The sequence below is a fragment of the Dreissena polymorpha genome, chromosome 16 (assembly GCF_020536995.1).
Source record: "Dreissena polymorpha isolate Duluth1 chromosome 16, UMN_Dpol_1.0, whole genome shotgun sequence".
Classification (NCBI taxonomy): domain Eukaryota; kingdom Metazoa; phylum Mollusca; class Bivalvia; order Myida; family Dreissenidae; genus Dreissena; species Dreissena polymorpha.
The window spans coordinates 16,254,344-16,282,277 of NC_068370.1; the positions used below are offsets into that span (position 1 = coordinate 16,254,344).

The window sequence follows — 27,934 nt, forward strand, 5'->3', positions numbered from 1 at the left end:
CCTATCTCGTTTTAATTGACCTCTTCCCATTTTATATAAGCATTCCTCATAGTATCACCAAACAAAACGACAACAACAGAACTCTCCAAATAATTTTCAGGTTTTTAAATCGTCAAAAGATGTATATAATGGATATTTTAGAGCATGGTAAATGTTCAGTATTACTTTTTCCTCACAAATATCATAACTACAGCGAAAATTTGCAAATCTGAAACATTTTTTTCTTATATTGTCAATTTACCAAATTGTTAAAAGGCCCCTTTAAAAGATAGACTGTGTGACAAAGTTTACTAAGAATAAAAAAAACAATTCAGAACAATTTTTTTAGTGATGCCTTAATTTTTTACAAATAATTTTTTAGCAGTGCATAATTATACGCCCGTATAAAATACGGGACGTATTATGTGAAACCCCTTGGCGGGCGGGCGGGCGGCGGGCAGGCGGCGGGCGGCGGGCGGAAGGCATCACTTTGTCCGGACTCTAATTCAAATTGTATTCATCCGATCTTCACCAAACTTGGTCAGCAGTTGCATCTAGTTGATATCTAGGCCAAGTTCGAATATGGGTCATGCCGGGTCAAAAACTAGGTCATAGGGTCAATAAGTGCATTTTCAAAGGGGCCACTTTGTCCGGACTCTATTTCAAATTGTATTCATCCGATCTTCACCAAACTTGGTCAGCAGTTGCATCTAGTTGATATATAGGCCAAGTTCGAATATGGGTCATGCCGGGTCAAAAACTAGGTCATAGGGTCAATTAGTGCATTTTCAACGGCGCCACTTTGTCCGGACTCTAATTCAAATTGTATTCATCCGATCTTCACCAAACTTGGTCAGTAGTTGCATCTAGTTGATATCTAGGTCAAGTCCGAATATGGGTCATGCTGGGTCAAAAACTAGGTCAAAGGGTCAATTAGTGCATTTTACTTTGTCCGGACTCTAATTCAAATTGTATAAATCTTATCTTCACCAAACTTGGTCAGTAGTTGCATCTAGTTTCAAGTTTTTCATTAACTTGTCAAAGTTCAGATTTGTTATCAATTATAAAAATACCTATTTTTCTATCAAGAAAAGCAGAAATTCTTCTTTTGTAATAAAAGCATTCTTTCATATTGAAATATTCTTAATACATAATGAACAGGGCATAACTGATAACATAAACCACATATTTATTTATTTAAAATGCGCTTTGTCATTAAGTGTCTTTTATAGGGATATGTTTTGTAGATTATTGGTGTATAGTAACCGCCCACTGGATCCCAGTTTCAGGAATAAAGAGCCTGTAATGACTTCTTGTAGCATTAATCGCAATTATGATATTAGGAAAACCTGTTTGATAGCAGTTATTCACAAAACATTTTCAGATGTTACCTCCTTCTACCTTCTACAATAGTGGCCAATCAAAGATACACTAATTATTTATCTTTCTGCTGTATGAGTGTATTTTGGTAGCAAAGAATGAAAAACAAATTGCAACAACCAAATCAATAGAAACAAACAACTTGTTGTAATTAGTGAAAAGCAATTGCCTGCTTTTTAAGTGCAATATGATTTGCATTTGATACTGAATGGGTTAGTTACTTTGAAAGGGAACAGGTAGGTAATCAATAGTTTAATTCTAATAGTGATCATCAGTTATTTCATTATCATTATCATCAGATCTAACGTAAAAATTGCAACATACTGCACACTGCCTCTTATGTCTCTTCACCTGCCTTGTTGACCCTGTCAACACAACCAGCATAACTACGATTTTATGAATTTTTTATATAAATAGTTAATTTCCATGACAAATGAAAAAACTGTTGTTAAAAACATCTATTGAGAGTATTTCACTGAGATATTTCTTGGCTTTAGTAAATTATTATGCCCCCCTTCGAAGAAGAGGGGGTATATTGCTTTGCTCATGTCTGTATGTCGGTCTGTCGGTCGGTCTGTCTGTCCACCAGGTGGTTGTCAGACGATAACTCAAGAACGCATACGCCTAGGATCATGAAACTTCATAGGTACATTGATCATGACTCGCAGATGACCCCTATTGATTTTGAGGTCACTAGGTCAAAGGTCAAGGTCACTGTGACCCGTAATAGTAAAATGGTTTTTGAATGATAACTCAAGAACGCATACGCCTAGGATCATGAAACTTCATGGGTAGATTGATCATGACTCACAAATGACCCCTTTTGATTTTGAGGTCAGTAGGTCAAAGGTCAAGGTCACGGTGACCCGAAATAGTAAAATGGTTTTTGAATGATAACTCAACAACGCATACGCCTAGGATCATGAAACTTCATGGGTAGATTGATCATGACTCGCAGATGACCCTTATTGATTTTGAGGTCACTAGGTCAAAGGTCAAGGTCACGGTGACCCGAAATAGTAAAATGGTTTTCGGATGATAACTCAAGAACGCATATGCCTAGGATCATGAAACTTCACAGGTAGATTGATCATGACTCGCAGATGACCCCTATTGATTTTGAGGTCACTAGGTCAAAGGTCAAGGTCACGGTGAACCGAAAAAGAAAAATGGTTTCCGGATGATAACTCAAGAATGCATACGCCTAGGATCATGAAACTTCATGGGTAGATTGATCATGACTCACAGATGACCCCTATTGATTTTGAGGTCACTAGGTCAAAGGTTAAGGTCACAGTGACAAAAAACGTATCACACAATGGCTGCCACTACAACAGACAGCCCATATTTTGTATATTTTGTATATTAAATATTGTGTTAATGTTTAATTTTGTTGCTTAATACAAATATAAGCAGGACAGGGGAGGTAATACACTATTATATCTACCTATATACAGGGGAAACAAATGCAATAAGTTTAAATTTATTGTTACAGCATTTGCCTAACTGCATTTTTGTAATTCATACTACTACTACTACTACTACTTCTACTAGTGCTACTACTACTCTACTACTACTACTACTACTACTACTACTACTACTACTACTACAACTACTACTACTACTACTACTACTACTACTACTACTACTTCTTCTACTACTACTACTACTACTACTACTACTATTACTACTACTACTACTACCACCACCACCACCACCACCACCACCACCACCACCACCACCACCAGTGACAAAAAACGTATTCACACAATGGCTGCTACTACAATTTATAGCCCATATAGGGGGGCATGCATGCTCTATGGTATGTTATCAAACATACGTAACGATCAGTATTTGAGATCATAATGCTGAGTTACTTCGCTATTAAATAAATGTACTGATTATATGAAATATTCAACTTACATTTCATTCAAAATTAATTCAATTTGCATTTGTGTCCTTTATTTTATGCACATTTTTGTATTGTATGATGAAAATCAAACGATACAACTTCGGCTACAAACGCTAAAATGCAAACAACAAAATATGCAATTATCGAATATGAAGAGATGCGGATTTGTTGAACACACATAACCCACTTTACGTCACATTGAAAGGGAAAAAACGTTTCTATATATAGCCAATTTGAGTTTCAAAAATTATAACAGAATGAACAAAGGAACAGGCCATTTTTATAAGCGGCTCAACCAAAAATCAGTTAATAACACGTAAAATTTAACATTGTGTAGTTCTTTAATTTTTATACGCCTGTTTTTAAAACCGGGATGTATTATTATTTAACTGTTGGCGGGCGGCGGGTGGCGTCCACCGCAGTGTCCGCTCTCTAATTCAAATAGTTTTCATCTGATCTTCACCAAACTTGGTCAGAAGTTGTGTCTAGACAATATCTAGGTCAAGTTCAAATATGGTTCATGCTGGGTCAAAAACTAGGTCACGGCGTCATTAAGTGCATTTCAAGGATTAAGCATGGTGTCCGCTCTCTAATTGAAGTAGTTTTCACCCGATCTTCACCAAACTTGGTCAGAAGTTGTGTCCAGATGATATGTAGGTCATGTTCAAATATGGGTCATGCCGGGTCAAAAACTAGGTCACGAGGTCACTTAGTGCATTTCAAGCATTTAGCATGGTGTCCACTCTCTAATTGAAGTACTTTTCATCCAATCTTCACCTAATTTGGTCAGAAGTTGTGTCTAGATGATCTGTAGGTCAAGTTCAAATATGGGTCATGCCGAGTCAAAAACGAGGTCACAATGTCACTTAGTGCATTTCAAGCATTTAGCATGGTGTCCGCTCTCTAATTGAAGTGGTTTTCATCTGATCTCCACCAAATTCAGTCAGATGTTACGTCTAAATGATATCTAGGTCAAGTTCAAATATGGGTCATGCCGGGTCAATAACTAGGTCTCGAGGTCACTTTGTGCATTTCAAGCATTGAGCATGGTGTCCAAAACCTTCGAACGGGCGTATCTTGTGACAGTTTGGCACTCTTGTTTACATTTTGAAAACAATTGAAAGATCATATAGAATGTGAGAAATAATCTATTAGAACAAACAAAATTTGCAAAAGATATGCTGAATTTGTTTATTGTACATAATCAAAAAATTTGTTTGGAATGTTACATTTGCTGAACTTAAAATGTGACTATACCTGACCATGTAGAAGAATGTTTTAGCTTTTACTGCCATGTTTGACGAATATAACATGCAATATATTTTCATAATTTGTTTAAGAAAGATCAAACATTCATCTGTCATTATCCAATCCTTATCACTTAAATTGTGTTTGGACAACTAAATGATAAACAATACTTGATTTTTATACGCCCGTATAAAATACGGGACGTATTATGTGAAACCCCTTGGCGGGCGGGCGGCGGGCAGGCGGCGGGCGGCGGGCGGAAGGCATCACTTTGTCCGGACTCTAATTCAAATTGTATTCATCCGATCTTCACCAAACTTGGTCAGCAGTTGCATCTAGTTGATATCTAGGCCAAGTTCGAATATGGGTCATGCCGGGTCAAAAACTAGGTCATAGGGTCAATAAGTGCATTTTCAAAGGGGCCACTTTGTCCGGACTCTATTTCAAATTGTATTCATCCGATCTTCACCAAACTTGGTCAGCAGTTGCATCTAGTTGATATATAGGCCAAGTTCGAATATGGGTCATGCCGGGTCAAAAACTAGGTCATAGGGTCAATTAGTGCATTTTCAACGGCGCCACTTTGTCCGGACTCTAATTCAAATTGTATTCATCCGATCTTCACCAAACTTGGTCAGTAGTTGCATCTAGTTGATATCTAGGTCAAGTCCGAATATGGGTCATGCTGGGTCAAAAACTAGGTCAAAGGGTCAATTAGTGCATTTTACTTTGTCCGGACTCTAATTCAAATTGTATAAATCTTATCTTCACCAAACTTGGTCAGTAGTTGCATCTAGTTGATATCTAGGCCAAGTTCGAATATGGGTCATGCCAGGTAAAAAACTAGGTCATAGGGTCAATTAGTCCATTTTCAACAGCGCCACTTTGTCCGGACTCTTATTCAAATTGTATTCATCCGATCTTTACCAAACTTGGTCAGTAGTTGCATCTAGTTGATATCTAGGTCAAGTTCGAATATGGGTCATGTCGGGTCAAGAACTAGGTCATAGGGTCAATTAGTGTACACTTATTGATATCAATGCATATATATGAATATATCAGTTATATAAGTTGTTGTTGTTTTTTTTGCTTATTTCCAAAACAAATACATCAATCATCAGTGTATCATCTCCAATGGCACACGAATCGGGCGTATATTGCTCCGTCATGCGGCGCTCTTGTTGTCACATAAGCTTGCGAAGAGCTGGAAGTAGCAGTCACTATGGTCAAGTGTCATTATTCAAGCAGTTTTAAAAGAACTTCCCACAAATGTTGACCATCATGGGATGATGTTTTGTGTATATTACCAGTTTATCTACCTCAAAATTCAAGGTCACACTTAGAGGTCAAAGGTCATATTTGGAAATAAACAGTTTATCCAGACTTTAACTTTTTCTTTCACCAGGCAGATATTTTTATTTTCATAATAAGTTGCATTTTTGTTCGTAATTATTATTTGGTTTCTGCAATCATGATACTTAAAAATTATGTTCATTTATTGTTTAGTTGATAATTTTGGTCAATCAATAACAATGATTTGGAGTTCTGTTCATAGGAATAAATCACAAGTGTGTTCATTCCATTTCTTACATAATCAATGCTTCAGAAGTACAAATAGTTGTTTTTGACCAATAAATAAGGATATTGCAAATTATTGAGATTTTTAAGAGTTAATAAATATTTGTGTGATTTAAGTGATAACGATATAGTTTACAATGCTCTGTTCAGGTTCTTAATATTTCTGAATGGTTTTATGAGTGATTTAAAGCGAGTCTATACAATTTGTATATGTGTTAAACTGTAATATATTGATAAAAATATGTTACAATAACACACAATAGGCAAGACAAATTATACATTGAAGATGAATTTCATAAAATGCAGCAAAGACAAAATAGCGCCCCGAGCCGATTGTGACAAAGATATTTCGTACATATTTTTCTACAATAACCGAAGCATTCGTCTTTTTATTAGGATCGGAGATAGTGTTGGAGTGATGTATGAATAGATATCGTTGCAGAAATTTAAAATGAAAACTAAATTTAGATTCACATCGTACATGCATGATATACATGCTGGTGAATTTGACTGTACAGACATTTTCGATTTCAGAATTAAATATATGGCTTATTTCGCATTTTTCAACACATGTTCTTCTTAACTTTTATTTTAATTTATATTGAAATATATGTATAATAAGTTTTTTACACATTTCATATAAATTCATAACTACTTGACAAAATCGTATAGTCTCGCTTTTGACAGTTTTATTTGTTTGTTGTCTATATGAAGGTCAGCAAGTATCACATTACAATTTAACATACTAGTATTAATTTTCAGGTGTTTTTGAAAACCTTGAAAGAGGCTTATTGTGCTGAACTTGTTTCATGGGAGCCAACTCAGTGGCGTGAAACTGAATATATAAGTAAATGTGGAGCAACCACCAATAATCCAAATTACCATAATTCAGGTGAAATAAATAAAGTCTATGAACCTTGCTCCAGTACCGGCAATGAATCAGCCGTACATAATAATAGTGGGAAGCATGATGCGCATGGTCGTAGCTCTGATGATACATGTGATAAGAGCATGGTTATACAGTCTAAAGGTGACCAGCAGTCAGCTCAAGACTTAAATAACGGTGTTGGACCTTTAGTTCATAAGGATAGAAATGGAATTCGAAATAAACATTACAAAGCCCAAAGTACTGAAAAACATTCAACCTCATCAGGTTTCACGCAGAACTCATACGATGACGATTTTCCAGAGCTCAGTGGAGCTAAAGCTCAAAAAGAAGAACCTAGTGGAAAAATGAAAATGAACGACGGATTTGATATGGAAGAGGCTGGTGCAAGTAACAAAAGAAAGGAAAATAGGAACATGGAGCATGAACAGCCGAAACAAGATGTGTTTTCATCAGATAAAGATGACGCTTTAGGACGTACCAGTGAAGAGAACGATTCCAAATCAAAGAATACAGTTGAAATACGTAAAAAAGAATCTAGGGATGAGAATGAGACGATTGATGTTGAATATCAAGATAAAGCCAACGTTTTGTTGAATGTGTCTGAATTGAAATCAGAAGCAAGGAATATACCAAATGCTAAAGCCGTAAAAGATAATGATGATGAACATCAAGATAAAATGAACAGCCTGTTTAGTGAATTTCAGTCTGAACCACCTAAAACAAATGAAAGTGACAAGATAGCAATATGTTCAAAATCCAATTCAGGAGATGTTGTTGAACATGAAGATAAAACAAACAAATTGTTAAATATTTTTAATATTGGCAATTCAAGTAATGATGGAGCAGCATATGGAAAATCTGTGCAGAATGAGCATGATGTAGCTAACCAACCCATAGATGCGGGAACGAAACCAAAAGAAAAACTTAATGAGACAGTGGGATTGACCAATAAAGATGGCAAGAAAAAACCTGACAAGAAAGTACAGAAACAATGCCCTGGTATTGCAAAGAAAGTTACTGAATCAAACACCAAGAAAAAGAAAAAGTAGAAAGGAATACTTTATACAGTGTATTAATGTTTTAACTCAAGGTGATTAAGTGTGACAGAACACTAGTTACTAACATCAGGCTGTAGTCTTATCATTACACTTACATTTTGGAGGAGAGGTATTGGAACAAGATGATGACTGTTTGTGTAAATTGACAAGTGCAAATGCTTAAAAAATATTTTAATGTAATTGTATTATTTTTTAAAACATGTATTTCGTTGTCAATTGTTTTTTATATTCTATATCGTCAAATCGTAAATAATGTTGTTTTGTATCATGCAGTCTTTACAAAAACTTGATTGGTCGTCCTGAAGTTGACAAGCCTTGTTATATATCTGGGTATTTAACTAATTGATGAATTTACCCACGTCATGCAAAAATGGGTCTTATGCCAAATGGAGCCAGTGTAGCTTCTGACCAGCCTATGCAGTATGGCCAGGAGCTACGCTGTCCAGTATTAAGTCATGCAAGGTTTCCTTGTCTCATCAGCAGATAGCATAGCACATTACCAGAATGTGCCCATGCACAGACTGTTCTAGAGCTACTGTTGCATCATATAGTATAAGACCCATTTTTGCATGATGCAGCTCAATTGGGAACTCTGAATTGTATTGCTTCAGTGGTTCAATACCATAAATGAGCACTTTGTAAATGTTTCATTGGTCAACCATACAATAATGTAGTTGTTAAAGTATTATAATAATAATTGATTGAAAAAACAAATTTTTATCCAGGCCCACCTTTTCAATTTTCTTCTTGTCACAAAGCACTTGACTAAACAGTAAGTTTTGTTTGTATAATTGCTTGTTCACTGTTATTCTACCATCTGAATAACCTGTCAGTGATTAGAATTTTATCATGTTTATAGTACAACATTTAGAGGCTTTATCAGTTTTTCTGCAAAATAATATGCACATGTTTTTCAAATTCTTATTTATGTAGATTTTGATGAGATAATGAGCCATGATGTAATCTATTTATTTTAATATACATGTATGTCATATTAAAAGAGTTATTTAACATAATTAAGCAAACTGATTTTATTTATCAATATATTTTCCTATACATGTAAATCAATATATTTTTGCCACTGAAAACATATTTTACTTAAAAAGTAGCATTTTGATTGTGTTGTTTTAATATATGTTTATATGAATGGGACAAAATGTTAATCCCTTAAAATCAGCAGAGGTTGTCTGTTTATTTGGGTTTAAATATTTGTTTTGAATAACAAAGTTTTTAAACTTTATAGAAAATAACTTATTTGCAAGAGCCGTAACAACATGTATTTGTGTATTAGGAATCATTAGTAAGGGCAAAATAAAAACATGTTAGTGCCATAACTGCATGACTTCAGCCAAGTATTTGACACTTTTAAGATTTAAATTTTTATAAAACTATGGCAGGATGATGGTATTGTATGAAAGGCCATATACATGCAAATTATGATTGATTTACATTAATTCGAGGGTAATTGTAGAATTCCTTATTTAATATTGCTGTTTTGAATTGTTATTGATGATTTATGCAATATTTTAGCTTATGTATTAATAGGCCGCTAAGGGTTCCTCTGGAGTGGACTATAGGTTTGCCCCCGGTCTGTCTGTTCAAAAAGTCTGTATTATGGGATAACTAAAAAAGTACTGAAAACTAACATCGAAATCTTGAACAAACTCAAAAACTACTAAAACGGAATTTTTCACAGTATGGTAAAATGGCAATTTAAAAAATAATAGTCATAGAATCTAATATGCATCTATATATAATCTTTAAACAAGCGAAATAATGCTCCTGACAAAAAGCTTAATAATCTTGATGCATTAATATTTAATAATCATCCGAAATTGGTAAAATATAGAGTTTTGCAAAACGTTTTTTTTTCTTTTTGGAAAAATGTTTTGCACTAACATAGTGTTTGTAATAAAAACAACAACACTAAAGCCTGCTGGCGCAGTGGTAGCACACAAGCTTATCATCCCAGAGGTACGGGGTTTGAATCTTGTTATGACATTTTTTTAATTATGCCCCCCTTCGAAGAAGAGGTATATTGTTTTGCTTGATGTGGGTCGGTCTGTCGGTAGACCAGTTCGTTTCCTATTAAAATTAGGGTCACTAGGTAAAAAGTCACTGTCAAAATAAGTGTCTAATCGTTTCCGATCAATAACTCGTCAACGAATTTACCCATTGGCTTGATACTTCATATGTGCATTGACCTTGGACAATAGCTGACCCCTATTGGGGTCACTAGGTCAAGGTCACTGTCTCAATAAGTGTGAAGATTTTTTCTGATCAATAACTTGTCAACTAATTGACAGATCGGATTGATACTTCCCATGCCCATTGGCCGTGGACAGTAGTTGACCCCTTTTGAAATTTGGGTCACTAGGTCAAAGGTCACGTATAGTTTCTGATCAATAACTCGTCAACAAATTTACCGATTGGCTTGATACTTCACATGTGCATTCGCCTTGGACAGTAGATGCCCCCTATTGGGGTCACTAGGTCAAAGGTCAAGGTCACTGTCTTAATAAGTTTGAAAATTGTTTCTGATCAGTACATTGTCAACCAATTGACGGATTGGCTTGATACTTCACATGTGCATTGGCCTTGGACAGTAGATGACCCCTATTGAAATTGGGGTCACTAGTTAAAAGCCCTGTTTGGCGGGCATATATCTCCGACCACGGAACTCTTGTTCAACTTTTTCCTTTCGCTTATTATTTTATATTAGTATATTGATTGAGGAATATGTATGTTATTGTAGTTCTTCTCTTACAAAATTGTGGTTGCTATGGCTGCAAAACTGATTTGAATCTAAAAATCAGGATCCTGGTGTGACCTCAAAGAACTTGCGCAAGGTTGATGAATTTTGTCACAATTTTGTGTGCATGGATAGCCATATGGTGAATATCCATGTTATTTAAGTTTTTTTATTCAGAACAAAATTGTGGTTGCTATGGTTACCGAAATAATGGGGAAACTCAAATACGGATACCATGCTACCTAAAACATTACTTTAGCAATGGTGATGAAACTCCATGTGTGCACAGAGGGTCTTGTGCAATTTGACAGTTATCCACCTTATTCCTTTTTTTTGTCAAGTGTGGTTGCCATGGTTACATAAATTATTGAAAAATAAAATCTTGACCTTGATTACTAAATGTAAAAACCAGGCAGGGGACTTGTCTTGTTGGCTGTGATAATTATATATATATATATATATAGCTTCCTTAGATGATAAAAGATTTGAACCCACCGTTTTCTTATATTATTGTTTTTTTAAACCATCTGAGCATGAAGTACTCATTGCAAGTTTTTGTGATGGCCTTCAATATGTGGATTCATGCGTTTGTCAATGTATGCAGCGTTAGTTGTCATCTTTCCATTCAAATATTTCTTCCAAAACAGATGTTGGAAGGCATTATTTACCATCACAGGAATGCTCAGATAAGAAGTAAGTCAATCAAAGTTCTAGTAAATTTTTAATTTCCAGCTGAAACGATTGTAGTTGATACAAAATCATTGAGCAGATACAAGAGTTTCACTATCACACCTCCATTGATATCTCGAGTGGATGTGAACTTTTAAGTACATGTACAGAAAACAAGCCAGCCTTGAATATTGCTAAAATTAAATTTTATATATAATGTAAATAGCTTATGTTTAATTGGGGTTTAAAGATGTCAAAAACTTTTTAAAAGCTCATCTAAATTCAATGTAAATGTATATAACAATTAATACTGGCCCATTTTATCCACCAGTAATTTATTCAAATAATGTCAAAATGGGGTGTGATATTGAAATGATTTTAAACCTGTCACCCACAGATTAGCTTTTTTTGCAAAACTAGCCCATTCCGAAATAAGACTTTTGTATTATTTGTACATATATTGTTAAGTGTAGTGTCTCACCTATGGGTAAACTTAAAGTTGACATGTGTTGTTGATGCTTTCATTAAAATCAAGTTTTGTTCTCGGACACTTAAATGTTTAATATCTTTATATCAAATTTTAAATTATTATGCATTAAACACATACATTTGTACAAGCAGATTTTTAGAATCAGTGATGAACAAATTTGTTAATATTCCATCTGTGAATGGGTCTATTTAACATGCATTGTAAGGCAGATGACCACATGTGAACAAAATTATATTCATTCTTGAAGAATTTAGAGATATAATTCATTAAATTCATAGCAAACCAATACACTGCCATCTCTGTCGTAGGACATTACAGCTTATATCTTTAGATGTGAACAGGAGATTACCTTACATCTGCACTTCTCCATTATGATATTGAAAATTTATTGATTTGCTGTTGTTTTCCTTCCAGTGAAGTTTTCATTACAGCACAGTTCAATATTAATACAATGCTGATTGTAAATTTTATTAATGAGTTTGCTCCATCATTTCTTATTCCCACAATACATTGGAAATTGTTTCAGAGTCTGAGACAAAGTAAAACTAAGAGATTCTTATCACAATTGATTTAGCAAAATATTGTAAGGATTATATATACTGTGTATATAATAACATCTCTAGATATAAGATATTGTTTCTGCATTTAGTGACTTGATGTAATCAGCTATAAGTAATTCTGAAAATAATCAATTAAAAGATAATCAATTTACTATTGTCTGTTTATTTGTCTCAAAATACAACATAACAATTGTAAAAAGCATACATTGCATTGCTGTATTGCACTTTGTCTTAAATAGCTCAATCGGAAACAACACACAACAAGTGACAATGGTAACATTTCCAAGAATCCAAACAAACACTTAACAACTCCATTTAATTGCACTTTATACACCATCAACCAATTCAGTCAGTGGGTTAATTATTATTTATATTAGATATCTGGCGAGTATACAGACAACCTTTAGCAAAAGTTAACATACATTATTGATGCATTCTATAAACAAAAAGTCAATAAGGAAACAAATGTACCAGTAACATATGAAATACATATTTATTTTAAAATAAATAATTTAAAATGCCTTCTAATACTAGTAAAAACAAAATGTGTGTGCATAGAGCATGGATTCCGCCACATTACACTTTTGTCTCAAGACACCACAATGTCAAAACCATGCTGTTTTATGGTTCAATTGGACTTTTGACCTCTAAGTGTGACCTTGACCTCTGAGGTAGGAAGACCAATGTTACATGCAACAGATCCAGTTACTAAGGTTTACATTTGTGCCAATTTGTTATAAATTCGATCAATATAAGGCAACAGTTTGGAAGAGATAATAATTTTGAAGCAACTTCACCGCAAATTTTAACCTCTGACTCATACCGGTAGACGCAGTGAAGGCGCGAAATACCGGGTCAAACTGGATTTATTGGGGAGCATCTCTTAATGGGGAAATATTTAAGTCGATGAAAAATAAAATGGGATCCACGGACGATTTGCGTAAAATTGGACATTGAGATGTTGCGGGTCTGCAGAAGAAGATGTCATACGATGTTGTGAGCGGCAGGTAATGAAAATGTTACACTGTTCAAATGTGAGGAATACGTAATAGTGGTTCGAATTTAACGCGCAGGGGTCTTGAAAAAACATGCGCAGCGGCAATAAGGACATAACGGTGTTTTCGAGAGAATAATCTTAAAAATTGTCGAAAATATAGTGCTTTGCAACCCATGCTCCTGATCGTATAAACGCTCCCTATTTTAAAACAAAAAATTAAGCGCCCGAAAAACTCAGATTAAATGATTGCGCAATATAAGAATGGCGGCCATTTTCGGCCAATTTTTCAGGTTTTTGGTCTTGAATTCTTTTTTGTCTCCATTTTGGCTTTAAAAAATCGCATGCGCGTTATACATGGTAGCGCGCTATACATGGTAAAATACGGTATGTAAGACCTTGACCTTTGAGGTAAGCAGACAATTGTTACATAAAAGTCATCTCCTGATGGTGGTTATTTGTGGTAAAATCCATAAAAGTATTGCAAAGTTATGGCTGAGACAGGAATTTTCTGTGTCATGGCTGAAGTTTACCTTTGACCTCTAAGTGTGACCTTGACCTTTAAGAAGGGTGTTACAAACCACATGCTGTCTTATGTTAATTCACATGTGTAAAAAGTAATTTTAAAAACCATCAATAAATGGCAGAGTTATAGCTGAGACACAAAGTTATGCGCAGAGGTAAAGACCCAAGACAAAGGGCGAAACTGTTATAAGCAGCTTTCTACAAAGGGGGGCTTAAACAAGAAACATTATGCCTGCAATGTTAAACGTCAGAAAATACAAATTTGCGTTTTAATTGCGGCAACATCACTTAGTTGAAGGTTATTGATGGATTTCTATATATTGTTCTTATTCTGCAGTCTGATTCCCTCGCATTCTATCACAGTCTGTCCAGCCGAGATCTTGTTGACAGTGAACTTGGCCTAGAATAAAAATGAACAATTTAAGGAGAAAAGACAATGGCTTTGAAATTAATATTGCTGTCATTTTTGTCCTAAATATACAACTTCAGGACAAAGAGGATAAGGTACGAATCTTCTTGGCCTACACTCTTTGCTCCCTATCTATAAATAAGATCTCTCCAACACTAGATTTTTTGTACACCATGATCCATAATTTACTGGAGATTAATTAATATCATTTATATATGTACTGTAAATAATGTGCTCATTAGAATATTTATGACTGTTGACAAAAATCTTTATGCTGATGAAGGGTTAATTCATTCAAAAATTGTCCGGCAAAGCAAACTCCGCCTGAACATCATAGAGGCAAAGTTTCATTAAGATTGGAAAATAAAATGTTGCCTATAAAGTGTTCACAAAGTAAATGTTGCATGTAGTTTTGTACCTGTGTGAGCTGAGTAGCCACATGTATAGCAGTCTCAGTGTGCAGGGTGACTGGACCACAGCGTATGGAAGACTTCCCACTGGCCAGGGCCATTAGTATGATCAGCTGAAAATATTAAAATAAAATCATATTTAATATGATTAACTATAGAGCCCAAAATTCACATACACAATTTTACATTTTAGACTGTAATTAAGTTTTTACAGTTTTTTTAAATAAATAAAACTAAATATGTCACAGACACAAATACTCTTAAACTCTTGGACTAAGGCCAAACAACCATTTATTTAAAGAGGGCTCAATTGCTGATGCACAAAATCATCTTAATACATTCTCGAGCCTTAAAAAAATTACAAATTAACCACAATAAAAAAAAGAGGGCCATGTTGACCTTGGTTGCTCACCAGAGTAGTATTTATGTTAAACTTGAGTGTTGACAAGGTTTTACTACAGCCATATATGGAAATTTGCCCAGCCCCATGGTGGCCATGTTTTTCATTAGAACAGAACCATTTTCAAACTTGGCCTTGTTCCTACCAATTTTCATAACCATTGCACTCAAAATGAGACTTCTACAGTGTTAACAAATCTTTACTATGTCCATATAAGGAAAGCTGCCCTGCCTCCTGGTGGCCATGGTTTTCAACAGAGAGCTACCACTTTCAAATTCAGCTGAGATATATTTAAAACCCAACTTACTGACCAACTTTCATTGGATAAAACAAGAGATGTGTTTGTCAGAAACACAATGCCCCCTATTGCGCCGCTTTGAAATAAAATTTCAATACATCATTTAGCAGGTTTAGAAATTATCTCCCTTTTAAAGCTTATTACCTCTCTTGGATTTTTGTTTTTTACTTTTGACCTTGAAGGATGACTTGACCTTTCACCACTAAAAATGTGCAACTTAATGAGATACACATGCATGCCAAATATCAAGTTGCTATCTTCAATATTGCAAAAGTTATCGCAAAACTTAAACCAAGGTTAAAGTTTTGGGACAGGCAGGCAGACAGGCAGGCTAAAAACAATATGCCCCCGATCATTCGATCCGGGGGCATAAAAAAGACTTCTAGACTAGAGTGTTAACAAGGTTTTAATATAGCCATATAAAGAAAAACTGCCCCAATGCTGAACTCGGCCATTGAGACAAATGTTCTGATCAAGTTTCATCAAAATTGGACACTACATGTGCATATGGCCTCTAAAGTGTTAAACGACAGAATACACTAGACGAACTTTGTGCTCAGGTGAGCTAAATACAGACATGAAAGTGAATTATAAAATATTTCAAAATGGCTGTTTGTGCTTGCAATGGAGAGGAACATGACATTTTAAAACATATTTTTTTTCGAGCCCCAACATAAGTTATAATGTATTCCCATCACCATGGTTACCTGATCCTGAAGGTAGTCGTCAACACACCCACCGTGACAGAGCTGGTTAAGCAACATTTCCCCCACCTCCTTTCCCACCACATGGGCTGGGACACCTGCATTAGGAGAAATAGCCTTCCAGTTGTATGATAAAAAGGCATTTGCAGAATCACAAAAATTATAACCCCCCTGAACCCTTCCAGAATTGATATTTAAATAAGGACTGCATGCCCATGACAACATCATGCCCTGAATATTCTTGAAGCTCATATATTATTGGTCTCATTAAGTTATTTCTACAAAAGCAACATTTGAGCCCAGTGTTTTTACAAGCAAACTGTTCTCCCATCTGCCCCCACCCCTCTACAGAACCAGAAGTATGGGCAAGCCAGTGAAATCTTCTAAGCATTATTTACAGCATGTAGCTCAAAACATACTAATTGAATTATACATGTTAAAAAAAATCTCGTTCTGGTAAAACTGGATTTTATGCCTGTTAGAGCTGCAACGATTCACCAACAGCTCGATTCGATTTCGATTTCAGACAGTCCGATACCGATTGTTTTGATTCAATTCATCTTTCAACCTAGTTTTATCATATATTAACTCTTCTGCCTCAAAATAAACATTTCTGTTTAAATGTGTTGCATACCTAGATATCTTGGGCATTTGTGTGTTAGTAAGATATAGTTTAGTTGGTTCAACAGTGTTTTAAACTGTTAAAAGTGGGTTAAATTAACATTTGTAAGAAACATCTAGCAAGAAACTGCCAATTTTCTGACAAACTATGTCAATAAAACACATAAAAAAGAATAGCAAATTAAGAACTCAATATTAACATCAATAAACTTCTGACTAGAAGATTGCGTTAACTACACAATAATATAATAAATGAATAAAAAATAATAAGGCTGGCGACTTGAGTTGTTGCACTGGCGCTACCTCCTGCTAAATCAACATTATGACTGTGTTTGACATGTTGCATTAGATTAGTGGTTGAGCCGGATTTAGAGTGCGCCACATGTGAAACACAGTTTACACGTAGCTTTATCGGAAGGGCTACCATCCCGAAATCCAAAATACTGCCACACTTTTGATTTTAGCTTCTTAGGCGCATCTGATAATTTAAATTTGTCGGCAACAACTTTTTCAGCCATTTTGACGCTTTTTCCGAAAGTAGACCATAACGCGCTTATTGATTGGATGACTAAAGTAATAAATAACCAATCGCGCCTGTCGTTATTACAGGTAAAGATAAAACCTATACCTTCCCGTATCAAATAGTCAGAGTACAGCGCGCTTTATGTATCTATGTCTTTATGTTAAAGAATCGAACCAAATTTGGTAGGGTTGGTATCGTAATCGAATCGACGCATTTAAAACCGATTTTCGATGTATCGGATCGAATCGTTGCAGCTCTAATGCCTCTTCTCTGTGTCTTAAGAGATAGCAAGTGTGGTCTGCAAAGTCTCATCTGGGACGACACTTTATGCACACGCAATAAGCCCAGTTTTCACAGAATATGGCTCAAAAAGAAATTAAAGATTTCTTAACATAATCTCAATAAACATTTCTGCTGCTAGAACCTCTCACCTTTTTTACCCAACATGGACGCACCAAATATACAGCCTTTGTCAGTTTCCGCACACACGCTGAAACACCATAATGGCCGTATGCATAATGTTATATTTGAGATAACTTTACATGTAAATAAGACTACAACTTCTCAATATCTTATAGGTTTAAAATCCAACTAGCGACTGCAATTTCTTAGCCAAAGGTTTTGAAAACTCCCTTTATTTTTCTTCACAAAGAACAAGTTATTTTCAAATATTAAGATAAACTTGTGTTTCATGACACTGTGCCGAGGGAAATTCTGACACAATTCACCCCAGTAGGCAATTTTGGATATATTTCCTTTTAATGACATCAACATGGTAGACCATCAATTTTTTAGGCATAACAAGTTTTCATGGTATGTAACTTCGACATTAGATGCTTGCTGTCACAAAACGAAACATGGTGGAATGTGTTTCTGGAAACAGATTAATTTCCTCCCTCCTAACTGCTGTAGGATAATTGCACCTACATGATACCACAAGCGTTGCCCACACAGTTCTGCTCCTTGACTACGTCTATCTTGACTGGCACATCCCGGTAGTCCTGTCTTACTGCCCTCTCACAGCTCTGTACCATCTCATGGCAGATCTATGTCACACAAACAACTCAGAAACTTCAATGAAGTATTTAACTCCTCAGAATAATATTGCGGCAGGTGAAATACTTCAGAAACTAATAGTTTCGATAGGGTATTAACACCTCAATATCATCTTGTGGCAGATCTAAACACTTTAGAAAATTCTAGTTTCAATAGGGCATTAGAGAAACCAGAGCTCTGTACTATCTCGTGGCTGATTCATAGGTTTGAAAGGCATGGCAAGTAACAGTAGTGTCCTTTGTTGGTTTAAACAAATATAACGCAAACATATTCATTTTCAACACGTTTGCAGGTAATTTTTCTTTTTTTAAATTTTAAGAACATACTTTCTGCCTTTATTGCTGTTGTTTTGACTTAACTGGTACTCAAATATCTTAGAAGACTTGTCAAAATTATATGTTTCACATATATTTTGAAAAGTTAAAACTTTCAAACTAATATAAACAGGTATAATTCTTAACAATGTAAACCAAAAACGTAAAATCTAAGTCCACCCACCCTGATAGGCAGTACCCCTGCCACAAAAGCTCTCCCATATATACGTGTGACATTTCCGGGCTCCAACATGACCACGGGGGACAACTGCTTGACCGGGTACACAGTAACAAACACCTCTCCACCTCCCTTTGGGTAATATCCCCTGAAATACCACATAGCAAACTGTGCATCTCTGGCTAGCCTTCTATCTTAGTTAAAGCCTTAACTTGAAAGCTTGATAGCTTCAAGAGCTTTTAAGCTTACTAAGACACTGCAGTCCATTCAATGGTTTCCATTTCCTGGATAAGACCCGTGATAGGTGTATATCAACAGATTTTTCAGAATGCTTACTGAGCTGGGATAAAACTCTAGACGTCATGATTACAGGTTGACATGATAAGCTTATAAAATGAACAGCTTTTAGACATAAAATAAAATACATATACATTTAGTTCAAACTGATAAGTTGTTTGTAGGCAACATGTCGAGACAATTGTTACTGTTATATTGAGAATATAAAAAAAGGGCTTCAACTGTTGGTACATAAATATATTTCACATTTTAACAATGCAAAAATATAAAACGGATTCAATTTCTTTTAATAAATAAACTCGTTTGAAAAAAAAAACTACACTTAATTTGAATACATTCAATTTTTGAAGAAGATTATTTTAAAATTACCTTCTTGCAATTTCACAGTCAAACTTTACGCCAAACTTTTCTGCAATAGGTTTGAATACCTGGAAAAAATTACAAAGGTTTTCAAACTTATACAACAACTTCTTGTTTACAGTGCATTCAAGCACCAAAATAAATTCCCAAAATGAAAAGAAATCCCCTATAGGCAAAATTGCCCCAGTAAAAATAATAAAATCCAACATACTTTTTTCCCACTAAAGCCAGTAAATGCACTTAAATATAAAGACAAAAGTCCCTTACCCATGTCGTGGAAATAAACCTTGAAACAAGATGACGTTTGTGTTTTTGTTTATGCTGTCTGAGTAAGAACAGGATCTCCAGAAGTTTTGTTAACCTAGCTTTTATACTTGTTAGTTATGGCAGGATTCACACTCCAGAAGTTTTGTAAACCTAGCTTTTATACTTTTTAGTTATGGCAGGATTCACACTCCAGAAGTTTTGTTAACCTAGCTTTTATACTTTTTAGTTATGGCAGGATTCACACTCCAGAAGTTTTGTTAACCTAGCTTTTATACTTTTTAGTTATGGCAGGATTCACACTCCAGAAGTTTTGTTAACCTAGCTTTTATACTTTTTAGTTATGGCAGGCTTCACACTCCAGAAGTTTTGTTAACCTAGCTTTTATACTTTTTAGTTATGGCAGGATTCACACTCCAGAAGTTTAGTTAACCTAGCTTTTATACTTTTTAGTTATGGCAGGATTCACACTCCAGAAGTTTTGTTAAACTAGCTTTTATACTTTTTAGTTATGGCAGGATTCACACTCCAGAAGTTTTGTTAACCTAGCTTTTATACTTTTTAGTTATGGCAGGATTCAAACTCCAGAAGTTTTGTTAACCTAGCTTTTATACTTTTTAGTTATGGCAGGATTCACACTCAAGAAGTTTTGTTAACCTAGCTTTTATACTTTTTAGTTATGGCAGGATTCACACTCCAGAAGTTTTGTTAACCTAGCTTTTATACTTTTTAGTTATGGCAGGATTCACACTTAAGTTTTAAATGATTTCCGTGTACATAGCAACTATATTGCTGTTATGATGAAAATAGTGAAATTAAATGTATATTCACCAGAAAGCCCTTTATCCACATACATCTACCTAGTTCAATCAACCTAGTAAAGTACATTTTGAGTTGTCAAAGGACGCATATTGTAGTTTTCTCTTATGTCTGAAGCCAAAGTCACCACAATTTTTGTCTGATACAAGAACTAAAATAATATTACTATTCCTTATATGGTTTTTTCAGTTATCACAGGATTCAGATTTTTTGGACATAAAGACAGAAGTAAGGACAGTTAAATCTGAAATAACATGCATATTCCCCAATACGGCAATCTTTCCTCATACCAAGTTTCCTCATCCCAGCTTATGTCGTTTTTTAGTTGGCGTGGATCCAGATTTTGGTTTTCAAAATGGACGCACAAACGGATCGGATATAAACCTTAAGTCTCCTGCAGTAACACTAATAAGAGACTAATACAAAGCCTTTCCTCAGCCTACAGGGAAGTTTTGGGCTGATTGCATAGGCATTCTTTGGCCATATTTCCAATGGCAGAGGTATTGTTTTTTTCCGTATCAAATACAAAAATTCCGCATTGATGTTCATGTTCAACTTCTAGATATTTGTAAAAAGAGCTGTTTAGTAAAGAAATCAAGAGTTTGAAGTTGTTATATCCATTAAAATGATATTCATTTTAAGTTTTTTTCGTTTTGAAGTTTTATTTATAATATTCAAAAGTCATACATCAACCAATAATAATTTTTATCTCAATTTAAAGTAAAGCCCTGATTTCAAAGGTCTACTTCATATTCCTTAAAAGGTGAGAGAAGCTTTTCAAAGTGGCATACCATAACTGTGTAGTCTACCGGTGGGGCCATATCAGCGTTAGTACCACCTCTCAGTGACATGGTACCAGGCCCGTTACCCATGAAGAAACACGGCAATGCTGCTTGCATTAACAGACATATACTCCTGAAAGGAATACAAACAGCATTTCAAGGGACCTTTTCGCAGATTTTGGCATGTATTGAAGTTTGTCATTAAATGCTTTATACTGATAAATATAAACTTTGGATCTAAAAAGCTCCACTAAAAAACAAGAATACAATTTTTAAAAAGAAAAAAAGTAACTCTCAACTAGGCTCAAACCACTTACCCCTGGAGTAAAAGTCTAATGGTAAGACCACGCGGCCATTCGTGCTCATTCAATGAGTGCTGTATTTTATACTTTATATAAGCAATCAACGTTGTGTCACAAAAGATTATGACAACAACAGAACTCTCCAAATTATTCAATCGCTTTGCGTTGCAACGCTTTATAATTTTTAGGTTTTTAAATCCTAAAAAGATGCCTTTAATGGAGATTTAGAGCATTGTAAATGTTCAGTATTATAGTTTCTTCACAAATATCATTACTACAACGAAAATTTGCGAATCTGAAACACTTTTGAAATTTTTTGTCAATTTACCAAAACGTGAAAAGGTCCTTTTAATTACATTTATCTAATGATCATAATACACATAGTAAACAGTTTTTAATGTAAACACTGGGAGTGTCTGAAAATCAAAACAAGAGCACCACATAACGGGTGCCAACACTCGGCTGCGGGTGCAGTTTTGAATCAATGAAAGGCTGTCTGTTTTTTTTTTAGAGGTCACAGTGACCTTGACCTTTGACCTAGTGACCCAAAAATGGGTGTGGCATGTAGAACTCATCAAGGTGCATCTACATATGAAGTTTCAAAGTTGTAGATGGAAGCACTTTGATTTTAGAACCAATGTTAAGGAATAGCACGGCATACGGCGGACACTGGACGCCAGACGACGAGCTGGCTATAACAATACCTCAGGTTTTCTCCGTAAACACCCGAGATAAAAACAGTATGGTTACATCAATAATGAATTGAACAATTATTCTTTTGCAGGATCTTATTCACATAATTACTTATCTCATATAGAACTCATCCCATGACTAATTAAAGTTCCCAAATTGAATTCAGAATTCTTAAATCTCAAAAGATATACCCATGAATATGTAAACATTTCATTGACAAGTTTAAAGGGTTAATTGTGAAAATTTCCATAGTGATAGTGCCACAAAATCTGTACTAGGACCCACTATAAATGAAAATCTTTTATATTTGGCTTTTGGTGAATGACAAAAACTTTCAAAATTGATTTGCTAATTTGACTAACTTTTACATGCTGCCCCGCTATTTATGGTGAAAAAACATAATTTCATCCCTTCATCAGGCACTGGATTGTCAAAACAAATCCCCAAATATTAAAACTATTATTGGCGCCATTGCCAGCATAAAGCTGTGAAGCATAGAAGAATGATGTTATTTTGATTGTTTACATGACATCATTTGATGTTTACTATGTTTTTCTGGTAACTACAGTCATTTTTTTTTAACAAGATAAGGACTCTATTTTTTTTAAAATGATCAATAGAATGCCAGGTAAGTGTCAAATTCAGATAACACTAACAACTCACCAAGACTTGTAACTTCTATTTATCATACCACCACATTGATATCTGCCTGATATAACGTTGCCTGATATATTTTTTTTATATCATGGTCAACAGGAAGTTCTTATATCAGTCGTGTGGAGGATGGTCATATTACTCGTAATCAACTATAAAGTAATCATTTTTAGTAAAATTGAATCAGATTTAACAATTCAAACAATTTGATAGCAAGATGTAATATATTTTAAATACAAAATGCAACACAAACAGCAAAAAAAAACATTTTTTTACAAATATTAAGCGCGCGTGCTCATGATGTCATTATTAACACATCAAACGAAAAGTCATATTCTTTCCCGCTAAAACTGCAGCTTTTTAGCAATTTTTTCAATTTTTTTTCCCCAAAAATCGGGGTTGCAGAGGTATGATAAACAGAAAAATAGGTTACTGCCTGATCTTTTTGTAATATATAAGACTCGGCACAAATAAAAGAACGGCTTGGCAATCCTCGCCGCTAAAACTGCAGCTTTTTAGCAATTTTTTCATTTTTTTTTTCAAAAATCGGGGTTGCAGAGGTATGATAAACAGAAAAATAGGTTACTGCCTGATCTTTTTGTAATATATAAGACTCGGCACGAATAAAATAATGGCTTGGCAATCCACGCCGTTATATTATTCTTAGCCTTGCCTGATATATGACAAAAAGATCAGGCAGTAACCTGTTATCCTCTATATGTACTGGACTCAGGACTTATTGCACAACTTCTGGTATTTTCTTTTCACCATCTTGTCAATATGCTGGGTCGTCATTATTCCATGATGTGAAAATGATGAAGTCCAAGAGATTCTTATTGTATAAATTGTGATAAATATGGCTTATATCCCATTGTTTCAGTACTCACCCTGCTGTATGCGTGTCAGCGAGGTAGTTACCGGCTCGGACCTTGCTTGGTTGAAAGACTATTTCTGTTGAGCCTACTTTCCCTCCTGTGAGTTTGCCACCACATATGTCACATATCAGCTGAATACCCGTAAGATGCTGTGACCTACATGCACATGAAACATACATGGACTTAGTCACTATACATGTAATCTAGAGTTAACAAAAATACATAAAGCTCTCTTTTTACTTGATTTAGATATAAATGAATAATAATGATGACATTGATATAAAAAAGTCAATAAGCATTATATAAAAGTATCTTTTTCTTTGAATTTCAGTAATTGAAAACTACAGACCCTCTGCTATCATTTAAATACTATAACACTGGTATGCACATGTACTGAACATGCGAATAGAATGAAACAAAACTCACAAGCATAACATTTTCAATGCAACAACAAAAGGCAATTAGAATTGTATTCGGTTTTCCAATGCATAAATATTCTCTAAACATTTGTATTATTAACAACTGTCCAAAATATCTGAATAAACAAGACTATTGCCAAGCAATATCAGAAATGTCCTCTACCAGCTCCACCGTTGTCAGATTTATTTAATATATTTGTTGTCATAGCAACCAGAATTTTTGATGTAGGAACAAAATGAAATGACATGTATAATGTCCATATTGCCAGCTATCCAATCCCATGTTTCAAGTTTCATAAAAAAATATGAAGAACTTTTAAAGTTCCCGCAGGATCAAGAAAAGTGTGACAGACAGACTCACAGACAGACGCACAGAGCGCAAACCTTAAGTCCCCTCCGGTGAAACTTGTAGAAACCGGTAGGGGACAATAAATATAAATAATTGTAAAAGAATATCTGCTTTTTTGACAAGTTGCTAAGCAATTTGTTTAGAATGAGTACCTCAGCCCTGGTTGACTCCTCCCAGCACGTATTTTCACCACCTTGACACTTTCCTGCTGCAGACAACAGAGGGCCACAGCATTTCTGAGAATTTGTCCTCCCTAGACACATGTAAATTGTAATATTCATGTTATTGCTGATGTGCATATATGTTTACACTAATATGGTGATACAAAGTACCATTAGTTTTAAATGAGCAGCAAAGCAGAAATAATTAAGTTGTTAACTTTCTGTAAATAGTACACATAGGTTTACGTTTATTGTGTCTGTAGCATGTGAGCTATCTTGTTCTGTGTGGGTCAATGAAACATAAATAATAGATCACTTTTATTTACATTTTACATAATTAGTATTTTCATGTTGAATCACTTTAACAAAATGAAGACAAGAACCCAAATTTAAACCATGCTGTAAAATTTCTGGGAAATAATTTATTGCTATGTTTAAACCCTGCAACAATGCATTTTATTACAATCAGATACTCTATCAGTAGCCATAAATTTATCTATTAATTTTATCTGCCATATTTAATTATACACTGTTACTGATGAAAGGCAAACTATCCTTACAAACTTTTACTATCAAAACATTGACAAACATGGCCGCGTCCGTCTGGTGAAGGAAATGTGCAGATTTTAAACATTGACAATTTATATCATATTTATTGTTTTTTCCTCATGATTGTAATTGTCTTATCGGCCATGGAATTTCTTGCGTTACAAAAGTGAACAGTTTTTGGACACGTGCGTTCGAATGTTGTTAGAAGTTTAGTCATAAAAAAGTACACGATCTTATAAGGCAGCACGAAGTTATAGGAATAGGGGATATACATATATATATATATATATACACAGTCAAGTTACCTTAACAGGATCAGTAGCGTACTTAAGTTGTTCTAGTGAAAAGCAATAAATGTTTTTAGACTTCTTTTACACCAGTTTGATTAAATATTACATTTGTTTACTGATTCAGCACATAGTCTTATTTTTAAACGCAGGCAAAATGTATTTGTGATACCTTTTTTTCGCCGGATCAATTGTAGCCATAAAGGATCACATGACTGAAACACTCAGGGGGGCACCTACAACTAGAGCTGTAACGATTCACCCATCATTCGATTCGATTTCGATACCAAATGGTCCGATTCGATTATTTTCGATTTAATTCAAATTAAATTATTTGCTGCTTATTTTGCAAACTATTTCATGTTTGGCTTGTCCAGAGCATGAATTAATATGTTTTGTATTTGTTATTAACTTATTATTCTGCATATTTAAAGTGTTTTTAATTTGTAATTTTGTAATTTTTTAAATAAAATTTAAAAACGCAACATTGTTTTATAAGTAACACATTTATTGAACAAAACTTCTTGTTTAGTTATTCTAAAATAAGTAACATAAAATGCACAATGTTTCACATGTGTTTAAAAGAAAAAAACTACATGTAAGTATATAACAAAACTTTTAGTTGACTTCTTAACAGAATGCACACAGTTTAGTAAACAAACCATATGGGTAACTTACGTCAACAAAACATGTTTTGCAAGTTGCCTTTGCATCAGAACCTTCGCGAACGCCGAAATGTTCCCATACTTGTGATTTTCATTTTGAAGGTGCGTCTTTCAGCTTGGTTGAAGAAGCCATTTTACCGGCTGATGTAATGCTCAGCATGTTATTCATTCATTCATTGGATGCCATATTGGCAATTGACCAAGCACAAGATAAATTACAAATGACAAGAACGTTTAGACGACGGATTTGGAAAGTAAGGTATAAAATGCGGATCAATCGGGATCGAGTGAATCGAATCGAGTCCGTATTGGTATCGAAAGCGTATCGCCGGCGTTGAACCGGTTTTTCGATGCATCGTTACAGCTCTACACCTAACACGCTATTTGAACTGTTGAAACATCAAATGTGTTGTTTACAAAGGCCAAGTTACATATAAATTATATTCATTTTTTTGTTATTACTTGTTTCCTATATGTGATCTTGTATCTACACTTTACACATGATGCTCTTGTGTGAATAATCTGTTGAAAATCCTAAAAAGATAAAAAAAGATGTGGGCATCTTATAAACCATGAAAATTGTTTGAATCATATCTAATCATCGATATTGAACATGGAACATAAATAAAACATTAAGATTGAGATCATTTATTGTAAGAATCAACATTTGCATATACTTTAATATAATATGTTATCAATACACATATTATCACGCTTGATCCGTTGTTGCCCTAAGTATTCATTTCATTTAAGGTGTTGCAAAATCTTTGACACAAATCAAAACTGATATAGACTTTTGCAGGCAGAAATACTAATAAATGGCCTTTAAATAAATGTGTTAACTTCTTACTTATCAACTGAGGTATAGCATGTGGCTGTGAATAATGTTCAACCTCGATTTGGAAACGAGACGGAAGTCAACAGAGTCGTATATACATGTCAGCAAAACATACCGAAATGTTTGACAAAGAGTAGCTTTGATTACGACTCAATCAATGTGTTTTGAAGAACAGGCCTTGAAGATGCTGTGTGCAAAATATCATCTAAAAATGTCAACTATTTATCGCGATACGCAGTCTTGAACATCAAGGTGATCCGCTATGGGTAATGATCCGGTAATGGTAACTTGACTGTATTTATATATCGTGTTATTGTACAAAGTTTATTGTACGACAATTTCCCAGAGAGTGATCTTGTACAGTAATAAAGCAGAAGAAGAAAATGAAAAATATTCTTGCTCAAGTTCTGAAGTTGCTGGATTTCTTTCAAATGTCAAAAAACGATAAATCAGAAAATACCCCTTCAAGCTCGCTTCCATCAATAACAATTGGTGTGTCGCCTCCTCCATATGATGCCATTGTTTTTACGACTGAACAGATTAATTTATTCAGAAACAAAAGCTTGCCGGTTAGTTCTAATGCAGTTGTTGAATATTTTGCTGCCAAGTTGTGCAATTTCATGCTTGATTCCCATATTAAGCATGTTAAACCGGTTCGTCAGTGTTACTAATC

The 27,934-nt window shown here is 34.7% G+C and overlaps 2 protein-coding genes across 2 annotated transcripts in view; one reads left to right on the top strand and one right to left on the bottom strand.

Moving 5' to 3' along the window:
• LOC127861685 (uncharacterized) overlaps positions 1-12,666 on the top strand; it is a 45,295-nt gene extending 32,629 nt beyond the window's left edge. Inside the window, exon 8 of the mRNA XM_052400372.1 lies at positions 6,860-12,666. Coding sequence (XP_052256332.1) covers positions 6,860-8,035 — 1,176 coding nt within the window. The 3' untranslated portion in view covers positions 8,036-12,666. The remainder of the gene's footprint in view (positions 1-6,859) is intronic.
• Positions 12,659-27,920, bottom strand: LOC127862694 (RNA 3'-terminal phosphate cyclase-like). Its single transcript, XM_052401945.1, has 11 exons — positions 27,722-27,920; positions 24,914-25,014; positions 24,006-24,149; positions 21,479-21,602; positions 19,614-19,672; positions 18,954-19,095; positions 18,327-18,445; positions 17,831-17,889; positions 16,259-16,353; positions 14,862-14,966; positions 12,659-14,434 (listed from the first exon to the last, which is right to left on the bottom strand). The coding sequence occupies exons 1-11, from the start codon at positions 27,881-27,883 to the stop codon at positions 14,348-14,350; spliced, it is 1,197 nt and encodes a 398-aa protein (XP_052257905.1). The 5' UTR covers positions 27,884-27,920; the 3' UTR covers positions 12,659-14,347.
• Positions 27,921-27,934: the final 14 nt, after the last annotated feature.

Coding starts and splice junctions, on each gene's coding strand:
- LOC127862694 (XM_052401945.1), bottom strand. CDS start 27,883: ATGAAATTGCACAACTTGGCAGCAAAATATTCAACAACTGCATTAGAA. Junction 19,673..21,478: donor CGGTAGACTACACAGTTATG/GTATGCCACTTT, acceptor AATTTTTTCCAG/GTATTCAAACCTATTGCAGA. Junction 19,096..19,613: donor GACTGTGAAATTGCAAGAAG/GTAATTTTAAAA, acceptor GTGGTATTTCAG/GGGATATTACCCAAAGGGAG.